Raw genomic sequence first — 10,732 nt, 5'->3', positions numbered from 1 at the left:
TGGATAGTCCAGATCTAAGGAACAGATGAAAAATGAGGCCGATCCTCACTCCTAAGATATTACCAAAGAAGCAAGAATTGTTACTCGGGGGTTAAGGAAGATGGGAAAGGCCTGAATCTAAAACGATATACACAGAAAGAAGAAGAGTAGCCAAAAGATGGAAAAAGTCATGAGGAAGAGAGGAATATACACGTTCTTCCATTTCACAGACTGAGGAAATGAGGCATGGGGAAAAACAGAACACTACCTGGGCAAGAAGGTTGTAAACTTTAACAGAGTGCTTCCCAGTGACAACTACTGGCTGTACCTGTGTAGCTGGGGCACGTGCTTGCTGCAGAGTCTTTGGGGGCTCAAAGAACTGCAACTCATCAATTTGCTTCTACATTGAGGCTGTGGGACTGTGGCATCAGGGCTGGGGACCTGGTATGGGGGCTCCTGGGTGCTGTCATCCTGCAGCCAGCACAATGTCGTGAGCTTCTCCAGTCTCTTCTGGGCCTCCAGCAGCCTCTGCTTTTTGATGATTCTCTCTAGCTGGAATGAGACCTTTTTCCGCCGGACATTCCGCTCTGCTGCCCGAAGAGTGTGTCTCCGCAGGAGCTGCAGTTGCACCACCCTTTTCTGACTTTGGACAAATGGGGATGGCTGAATCTCAGGATCTGTCTGAAGCCAAGCATCAAGTGCCACAGATGCCTCAAGTTCTTTCTCTGCTACATGGTCTTCTTGCTGCTGCTGTTGCAAGCTGGCCAGCCAGGTTTCTTCTCTGAGCAGACACTGCTGGTCTGGGAACCAAACACACCCAGAGAGAATTTCAGCATCTCCTTTCCTGCTTGTGGCTGCCTGGACTCAGACACCTCCAGCCATGGCTGGACCTGTGTGGAGTGAAAGAGCTGGCCAAGGTGATGTGGCAGGTTGAGGGCTGCAGGGCTACAGGGCTCCCTTACCACAAGGTAAGGGAATGAAGACCCTCAGGACTCAGCACAGCAGTGGGCACATGCTAGGGCAGGCGGTACGGTATGGATACATGAGCAAATGAGGAGCCGTAAGTAGGAGGTCCATAATTCTGAGGACAATAAGGAAATTAGCTTCCTTATTCTTGTTTCCAGCCCTCTTCTTATAAGAATCTCTGGTGTCTAAAAGAAAAGAGAACACCTAATACCAAAGATTCCATCATATCACAAAGAAAACGATAGAATACAGAAGGCTAAGGAAGCATGAAAATGAAAGAATAAGGAGGTGAGGCAGACACATTAAGTGGTGGACACCTACTTTCTTTAATCTGCTGGCTAATCCAAGCTTGGTCAAATTCCAGTTCCTTCTCAGCTCGAATCTCTTCTGCTAGGATTTGATGCCTCAAATCCTCTACGTAGCTCTGCTGCTGCTGAATCTGGGCCCTGTGGGATGTCTCTCCATCCCTCGGTGGCTGATAGTCCTCGTCACATTGCTCTTCAAGCGCTCTCCTGTCACAGAAGTGGCTGAGGTTACCCAAGGGGAAATGCAAACCAAGCTCAGGACAAACTGATAGCAGTGTAAGGCCTTCCAAGAGAGCCCCTGCAATCAACAGGGTAGAGAGTGCTTTGGACTTCTGGCAACCTTGGACAAACAGGCCTAGTGTCACAAGCAGGTCATGATGTCACAGTGCAGGAGGGGAGAATGGTCATTAAACTGGCATATTCTTAGAGTTGTGGGGTTAGCAGAAACACAAATCCATTTTAGTTAAGGAAAATCACCAGGAAAGTTGTTCTTTTTAAAAAGACACAAAAACATTTTAGCTAAATTCAGAAGTTTGGTCCTTCAAAAAGAATAAAAAGGTGTCCGCTAAAAATATGTTGGAAATACTCAGTAAAGCAGAAGCTCCAGAAACACCGTGGGCATAAAACTCTCTCCTACATATTCAGAGATTGTTACTGCACCTCCACTCCCTGAAACAGAATCCTCTGTGATCTGGTAGCAAAAGGCAGCTGATAATTTATACACACACCACGCCTGTGCGTGTGACCCAAAGGAGAGCTGGTCTCCACTCGAGAGCTGTTTTCAGTGAATGAGCCCTGGAATAGGATTCAAGAGTTTTAGACTCTACCACTCTTCAGAGATATATACTGAAGCATTTACTGGTGAAATACGTCAAGAATTTGTCTAGATCCAGTGACAGGGACTGAGGGAGAGTGAGTGTGGACATAAATGAACTAAGATTAGCCATGAGTTGATAATTTGTGTTGTATTTGAAGTCTTCCATAATAAAAAGCTTACAAAAAATTTTAGATTTTTTCTTTTTTCGAGACACGGTCTCACTCTGTCACCCAGACTGGAGTGCAGTGGCATGATCTTGGCTGACTGCAACCTCCGCCTCCTGGGTTCAAGCGATTCTCCTGCCTCAGCCTCCCAAGTAGCTGGGATTACAGACATATGCCACCATGCCCGGCTAATTTTTGTATTTTTAGTAGAGACAGGGTTTTACCATGTTGGCCAGGCTGGTCTCGAACTCCTCACCTCAAGTGATCTCCCCGCCTCAGCCTCCCAAAGTGCTGGGACTACAGGCATGAGCCACCGCGCCCGGCCTAAAAAATTCTAGATTTTAGTCATGCCTTACTCTGCCACCAGGTTCCTATATGACCACAGATGACTCAGAGGCTTACTCTGAAAACTGACAGCTTCTACCTACTTGCTGACCTTTCCCTGGGGTCACATAAGGACCTCAAATGCTTTTTCTGCAGGGTATCTTCATGCCTGTCATTTAGGTTTTTAAAGGAGCCAACTGTATGGGCACCCCAGGATGGGCACAGAACGGGAGTGGCTGGGAAGAGTCAGATTCTGCCAGAGGCTAACAAAAAAGTTAGAATCAAGCCTGCTTTATCTAGCCTTCCCCACAATCCCAGGATGTCATGACTTGGAAGCTTGGAGAAGCTTATTGGTTTGATGCTGGAACCATATCTCAGGCGGTATGACCCATACGCTGTAAGGGAACCACTTTTTAGGAGATCTACCACTTTGTAGAGCAGAATGAAATCACACGGGTATCACAGAAGAGGTCCACGAATGAAAGCCTATGAGTCCAAATTTGGTCTGCTGCCTGTTTTTATTAATAAAGTTTTATTAGAACACAACCACACCCATTTATTTATGTACTGTCTAGGGCTGCTTTTGCACCACCCTGGCAAAATTGAGTAGCTGCAGCACAGACCATATGGCCCACAAAGCCTAAAATACTATCTGGCCTTTTACAGAAAAAGTTGGCCGCCCCTGCCTTGGAAGAAATTAAGATTTCATAACCCAGCCTTTGGAGGACAGTAAAAGATGGATGGGTGAAGAGTGATAGGTGGAATATCCCGGGGGAATGGGAGTGGGAGCTGACACAACCACAGTCTCTTCCCAGGGAAGAAGGCTATGAGGTCATTCAATCTGCAACAGGTCCAAGGACTAGGACAGGTCCAGACACTTGAGTGAGTGTGCTCAGAAGACTGACACTGATTGCTGTAGGCAAAAGGCCAAATATATACGGTCGAGCATACAGAAAGAGGAAGGTTACTCTCTGTTACGCGAAGGCTCAGGATAGCAACTGGAATAGAAACCTGTTAATGCCAAACAAACAGAGAAAGCAGTTAACAGGAAACATACATCTATATGTATCATGCTTGTATTACTTCTCCAAATTTTGTCTGACTATAGAAATGGCTGAATTACAAACATGAGCCCATCCTAGACAAACCCAACTAAGACCCACAGACCACCAGATGCAAGAGGCTGAGACAGGATCTTTATCTGAACTCCCTGAGATTACTCAGTTTCCTTGTCTGGCTTTCTCCTCAACCTTCAGATTTACAATCTGCTTCTCCCTAGAAGGGGTGCTCCTTACCCTTCACCTAAGAAAGTGACAGCTATGATATTGTTTCCTGCATAGCCATAGGACCTGCAAGGAGAGGCTGTCTGCTGTCATCTCTATAGATACAGCACATTCACCCAAGAGGCCGCACAGAATGGCCCCTCTGCTAAGCACATTTTGTCAAGTTCCCAGAAAGCAGGTGAAAAAGAAAATAGCAACCTTATGCTACATGTCTGGGTAGATTACAAAGGGCAAGTCTTCATTCACCTGCCAGCCAAGGGACCTCTGTCTTTATCAGGTAATTGCCCTTCATCTCTGGTGGCTCCAGTATCCCCCAGCTGCTGCCTAGACACCTGCTTGTGAGGACTCCACTGCACTCTCCTGCTTCTTCTCTCACAGCCGTCCCCCAGCCTCGGGGTCTGGCAGCTTCTGCAGCAGATTGCAGCAGCATCTACTTACTAAAGCCGCAGTGGCAGCAGTGGTGGCAGCGGCAGCAGCAACAGTGTCTCCCAGGCTCTAGGCACTTAAGGTTAACCCCCTAAAATTCCAAATGAGAAAATGCCAAGAACACAGACAATGGTATTCAAAGACAAATTCCTCTCTGGTCCAGATTACTGCTGCAAGGAGAAAAGGAAGGCAGACTGGCCAATTTCCCCTGGCTCTGGAGCCAGCTCCAGCTTTGCAGGCTCCTCATGAATGCTGCTCCAGAGATAAATGAGGGAAAGGAAGCCTGGAATAAAGAGAGGCTTTGGAGCCAACCACATCCAAGAGCAGAGGGACAGACTCATAGACACATAACCACAAATCCAGACTGGGAGCCCAGCTGACAATTTATATTTTTCTCTAGTCGTGCAGGTTCCTCTCCCTGGTCCCTTTGCCCAATCACAGACTTGAGCACCACACCACACCACCTCCACCAGGGATTGGTACAGATGCTGGCTACAGTAGCTGGGCAGGACCAGCCCAGCCTACAGGCTCCTAGAGCTGGTGCTCAAGAGTGGAGACAGTGGGTGGGATTCTGAAATTCCTGTCTTCTCTGAATGAAAGGACACATTCTTGTGTGTCTGAAAGGTCATGTCAGTGCCTGTGGGCTAGAGAGCCATAGAAGACTTTAAAAAGGCAAGAGAAGAGCACAACACCACAACGTACTCTGGGGTGGACAGGTCAGCTGGGTTGAGACAAGACGACAGGAAAGAGAAAGGGAGGCAGCCTTGCTGGCAGCAATACCAGTTGTGGGGTGTGTCCGCACCGTGCATATATACTCTCTCTTTCAATCATCCCTGGAAAACAGATGGCAGCACCGTCTATTTAGAGGTAGGGAAACAGGCTCAGAGGTTCATTGACTTGCCTAAGGTCACATAGCTTTTCTGTAGTACAGCCAGGAGGTGAACCAGTTTTGTCTGCTGCAATGCATCTCTTCCATTCTCAGCTATTTAAGTTGCAGTGTTATTTTCTGTAAACCTCTGAACTCTAGGAAAAACAGATCTTCAAAGAGTCTTCCCAACACAAACCTTACCTAAAACAGGAGCCACTTTCATGACTTCACTACAAAAAAGGAAAGTCACTCTGACAAAGCAAAAGCTCTAGCCTAAGTCCTGAGTCCACCTTGTGTCACCTCTTCTACCTTATTCTCCATCCCATACAGCTCTCAGTTACTCAACACTAGGGTCATCCTTCATTAAATTTCTGTTGTAGCATCCTTCACTGAGCAGCTTTCCTATGAGGACTTGCCTGCTGTTCATGTTTCCTGAATCAGAGCATTGTTTGTTTTTCTTTTTTTGAGATGGAGTCTCGCTCTGTCACCCAGGCTGGAGTGCAGTGGCGCAATCTCGACTCACTGCAACCTCTGCCTCCCGGGTTCAAGTGATCCTCCTGCCTCAGCTTCCCGAGTGGCTGGGACTACAGGCGTGTGCTACCATGCCCAGCTAATTTTTTTTTTTTTTTTTGTATTTTTAGTAGAGATGGGGTTTCACTGTGTTAGCCAAGATGGTCTTGATCTCCTAACCTTGTGATCCGCCCACCTCGGCCTCCCAAAGTGCTGGGATTACAGGCATGAGCCACTGTGCCCGGCCCTGATCAGAGCACTTCTGCGCCTGTATCCAACATTCCTCACTGCCAAGGTCAGACATAAGATTGTCTTCATCTGCCATCAAATGCTGCTGGCCTGAGGAAAGAACTGCTGGATCCTTCTGAAGAAACTATGGGCCATCATAACTCTACTGAGACCCTGTGCTCAAGGTGCTTGGCAGCCTCCCAACACCAGTGATGTCACAGGCACCAAGTCCCCTGCTGAAATTTTCTAAAGGAAATCTCTAAGGCAGAGGTCACTTTGACGTACAGGAATAGAAGGACTCCCAGTACCAAATCTGCAAGGCTTCTAGATCTGGGAAGGGTGTTTTATGTAGAAATGGATGAAGTATGAAGTAGAAAAGTAGTTGCCATCAATCCCATATAAAACTCTGACTCAATGTTTCATAGTTACAATGCAGTTGCACAAAGTGGGTATGAGAGGGTAGAACCAAAAGATATTTTCATATTGTTCCTATAGTTTCTGCCCCTCTATGCACAGTTCTGGATTCTTGGTTATGAGAAAGAAAGGCTTCTCAGTCACACACTATCTTTAAAAACTCAGAGAAAGCCATATGTTCTGGAAGCTATGAGCTCACATACACTACGTGACATATACTATGAGCTCACACACAGACAGGCCAGAACTTAAAGGAGTATATAGGAAGGTAAGCTCAGAACAAAGATGTCCACAAACACATCACAGCTAAATTTTGTGGGGAGAGAAAAGTGGCCATAGGAACATCAAATAATATACCTCTTTCAGTGATGAAAAAAGTTGAAATACCAAAGAGGAAATGAACAAGGGCCAAGACCACTTCCCTGCCAACTACGAACTTAGCAGCTAGTTCAGCATCATTAAACGACTTGCCCAAGTCGATTCAGACAAGGGCTCATTCAGACCTTGGCTGCTACATTAATCACCCCCCACCCCCACCCTGATCTATGCTGTCATAGACTAAGAAGCAAACCCAGTAGGTTCCACATCAGTATAAGCAGCTATTTCTTACCTTTCCTTCCAAAGCAAAGGGGAGAGACCCAGCCGGGAGGCAGTGAGATCTCCATCCAAATCCAGCCACTCCAAAGAGCCACCACCAGCAGCAGCCTCTCCAACCTTGAACAAGGAAGAAAGCACAGTGAGGCTGCTGTCATCACCTCCACCCCTCCCAGCTTGGCTTTTCATCTAAAAAGTGTAAACAGGGAGGCCAGCAGTAACCTAGAAAACACAGCCCTGCTAACCTGCCTTCGCTGCCGCAAGACAGCAGCCTCTGCTGGGTGGTTGAATCGGAACTTCTGTGCCTTCCCCAGGGTTATGACAGCTCCTGCAGCACAGAGACAAATGAGAATTCAATCAACAGCTCATGTTTTGGAGTACATACTATGTGTAGGGCACTGCTCTGTGAGACAAAGTCGTGCCCTCAATAACTGCTAATTTTGCTGAGTTGATAAGATATGTATTAATTCTGTATCTCACAGCATACATCTTGAATTAATAAGACAGACAGGAAGAACTCTACTACTCCAAGGGAAAGGAAGTTGAGTTCCAGGTGGAGTAGTCAGGGAACACTTGATGGAAGAGGAGGAATCTCAGTTCAGTCTCAAAGGACAGACAATTTGCATAGATTAATAACAGTAGCGGTAATTAAAGTAATAATGATAATGAGTGTTTATGGAGTGCCAAGCACACTGTTAAGAACTATAAGGTTCATTCAATCCTCACAATGATCCTATAATTATCCCCATTTTATAGATCAGGCAAGTTGAGGCTCAGAGACTTTCCTAGAGAGACAGAGCTAATGAACACAGGTACAAATTTCATAGGGTCATTCTTCACTCCAAGACTTTGGAATTAAGGCTTGTTTATGGGAATAAGATCATATTAGAAAATCTTCAGACTTCAGGGTGCAGAGGCTGGGGTGATCCATTTTTAAAGCCTGCTTCACTGAGCTCTTTGGGCCCATGAGACTAGAGCTGGTCCATCACTCATCTTGGGATAAACAGGGCTGCAGACAGTCCTACCTTGGGTCAGACGGCAGGAGGCAGTGACCTCCCGGCCATTGACTGTACAGCGGGCCCCACGGGCAGGTCGGAGAACAACCACACCACAGGCACTGGTGATAGTGCAGTGGTCTCTCTCGATCCACTGACCCTGCAGGACTACAAAAGAGGTGGTGGTCACTTAGGTGGGAGGACGATCCAGGGAAACACCCTCTCCATTTCTTTCTGTGAGATCAGAATCCAAAATCTGGGAGACCTCATACCATAATAAAAGAGGAAGAGCTGACCTGAAACCACTCAGACCTGAAATCCTCCCACTGTGTGGGTCTCCCGCTATCACATCCCAGACCTGAAACCTAGCAGCAGAAAGAGAAGCAGGCCCTGAATACGCCAATGATTCCCTTCTTCTCAGAGCATCATCAGAGTCCTCTGAAGAAATCTTTCAGGCACAAATACTTGCCCCAAAATGTTGGACTCATATACTCTGTCACTTACCAATGTCCTGTTCCTGGTCTGAGTCAATCCTTCCTATTTTTGTTGTCCCTTCCTAAAGGGGGAAAAAAGCCATTTTAATGAGAATTAAAAGGGACAGAGCCTTGCCCTACAGGAGAGTCCACATGAGAACGTTCTCACTGTCTTCCCAGCCTCATCTGTACCACTTCTCATCCCATCCCAGCCTGGTCTGTACCACTTCTCAACTTTGGTCCAGGCTGTTCTGACCCTCTGCCCACTCACTCTACAGCCCAGGAAGCCCCTGAGATGGTAGAGCTAAAAAATATACCACAAAGCAGCCCAAGCTATTTGCAAAGTCCAACAAGTGTGGGCAAACTCCTTTCTGTCCTAGCCTAAAGTTAGGGAATAGTTACAGCCATTGGTCAGAAAAATTCTCTAGTCTGAGAAAGTACACGCAAAAGTATGGCTTTTCCCTAAGGGGCAAAGGTTGGTGTGGTCCAAGTTTGATCCAGTAAGTCTCAATCAAACAAGCATCTTGTGAAGATTTATGGAAACACAGGATTTTTACCTTCTTGGTCCGCAGATGAAGTTTAACAGACACCAGATTCTAAGAAGGGTAAAAGCACAAATAGGAGAAAAGCACCTCTAGAATAAAAAAGAACTGGAAGAGAGTGTAAGAGAGGAGGGGGAAACTGGAGTTAGTACAAATGAATCAGTGGATTAGTTGAAGACAAGGCCTTTTAGACCTTGGATTATGGCAAATTTGCTTAAGACCCACATAGCTCTGTTAGGAAAAGGCAGCAACATGGCAACCGGGATGCTAAATTTTAGACATATCTTTATCATTTATTGACTATTCAATATGTCCTAGGCATTATGCTGAGTACTTTATACAACTCATATTACTTTATCCTTTAACAACTCAAAATATAGGTATTAACATCTCCTTTTTATTGATGAGGAATCTGAAGCTCACAGGGGATAAACTGCCTGAGAAACCCACATACCAAATAGAAGAGCTATGACTAGAAATCAGGTCTCTCTGGATCCTAAGCCCCTGCAGCTTTTCCGACTTCACCATAACACCTCCCCAGTAATGAATGTCTTTTTGTTTATTTTGTTTTGTTTTTTTGAGATGGAGTCTCGCTTTGATGCCCAGGCTGGAGTGCAGTGGTGCAATCTCAGCTCACTGCAACCTTCGCCTCCCAGGTTCAAGCGATTCCCTTGCCTCAGCCTCCCAACTAGCTGGGACTACAGGTGCCTGCCACCATGCCCGGCTAATTTTTATATTTTTAGTAGAGACAGGGTTTCACCATGTTGGCCAGGCTGGTCTTGAACTCCTGACCTCAGGCAATCCGCTAGCCTTGGCCTCCCAAAGTGCTGGGATTATAAGCGTGAGCCACCGCACCCGACCAGTAATTTTTTTTTTTTTTGAGATGGAGTCTCACTCTGTTACCCAGGCTGGAGTGCAGTGGCAGCATCTCAGCTCACTGCAACCTCTGCCTCCCAGGTTCAAGCGATTCTCCTGCCTCAGCCTCCCGAGTAGCTGGGAATACAGGTGTGTGCCACCATGCCTGGCTAATTTTTGTATTTTTAGTAGAGACAGGGTTTCGCCATGTTGTCCATGGTTGTCTCGAACTCCTGACCTCAGGTGATCTGCCTGCCTCAGCCTCCTAAAGTGCTGGGATTATAGGCATGAGCCACCACGTCTGGCCCAGTACTGTTTTTAAGGAGACCAGAGAATTCCCCACTAGGCTTCACTGTCAGCAGCCAGAGCAGGGAGGTCCCTGACACTCCTCCAAAATAGCTTGCGAGAAGGAAGAATCCTAGCTATAATGAATGAGGCTCTGTCCTCACTGCATCCCCCTCTGTCCCTCCTCTCTGCAAACACACAAACAGCCAGAGCCAGCCTTTCCTGCTCAGGCACTGAGGACCACAGAAGTCAACAGATGCTAGCCTCCACAAACACTGTCAAACAGAATCAGAGGGCAGTTCAAGGGAAAAAGGTGGAAACTTTTCATGCATATTCAGGGACAGCCCTTCCAAAAAGATAAAGGCTACGGCACATCATAACTTCTAGATTTGCAGGGTAGAAATTACCAACAAAAGGTGATGGCATCTCAGATGAGGACTGAGCTGGCTGGCATATGTGTTCACTGCCCACCCTGCCTCTTTATGTAGGGAGAGTTAGTGGCACAAAGGCAATTATGAGGATGAAGTCCAGCATATCAGTAACCTGGGCTCTCCCTGTCCTTCCCTCTGTCCTCTTCCCACCCAAGACACTTCCCCAAGTGACCCAGGGAAAAACAGCTTCCGGGTTGCCAGGGACTAGTTCTAGGTCTGTAACCAACTTAGCAAAAAACAAACAAACAAACAACAACAAACAGAATCTTGGGC

The 10,732-nt window shown here is 46.7% G+C and overlaps 1 protein-coding gene across 10 annotated transcripts in view; it reads right to left on the bottom strand.

The window, feature by feature from the left end:
* STARD9 (StAR related lipid transfer domain containing 9) overlaps nucleotides 1-10,732 on the bottom strand; it is a 151,442-nt gene that overhangs the window by 44,133 nt on the left and 96,577 nt on the right. For 6 of the 10 annotated variants that reach the window (XM_063652147.1, XM_063652149.1, XM_063652150.1 and 3 more), the window contains 7 exons: nucleotides 8,904-8,942; nucleotides 8,378-8,429; nucleotides 7,904-8,041; nucleotides 7,124-7,206; nucleotides 6,895-6,998; nucleotides 1,267-1,457; nucleotides 308-779 (listed from right to left, as the gene is read on the bottom strand). In XM_063652147.1, coding sequence (XP_063508217.1) covers nucleotides 308-779; nucleotides 1,267-1,457; nucleotides 6,895-6,998; nucleotides 7,124-7,206; nucleotides 7,904-8,041; nucleotides 8,378-8,429; nucleotides 8,904-8,942 — 1,079 coding nt within the window. The remainder of the gene's footprint in view (nucleotides 1-307; nucleotides 780-1,266; nucleotides 1,458-6,894; nucleotides 6,999-7,123; nucleotides 7,207-7,903; nucleotides 8,042-8,377; nucleotides 8,430-8,903; nucleotides 8,943-10,732) is intronic. The other 4 variants (XM_054452108.2, XM_054452110.2, XM_063652151.1 and 1 more) reach the window with 1 other exon arrangement.

This window comes from Pongo pygmaeus, chromosome 16, assembly GCF_028885625.2.
Source record: "Pongo pygmaeus isolate AG05252 chromosome 16, NHGRI_mPonPyg2-v2.0_pri, whole genome shotgun sequence".
Taxonomy (NCBI): Eukaryota; Metazoa; Chordata; class Mammalia; order Primates; family Hominidae; genus Pongo; species Pongo pygmaeus.
This window is presented reverse-complemented; position numbering and strand designations above follow the sequence as displayed.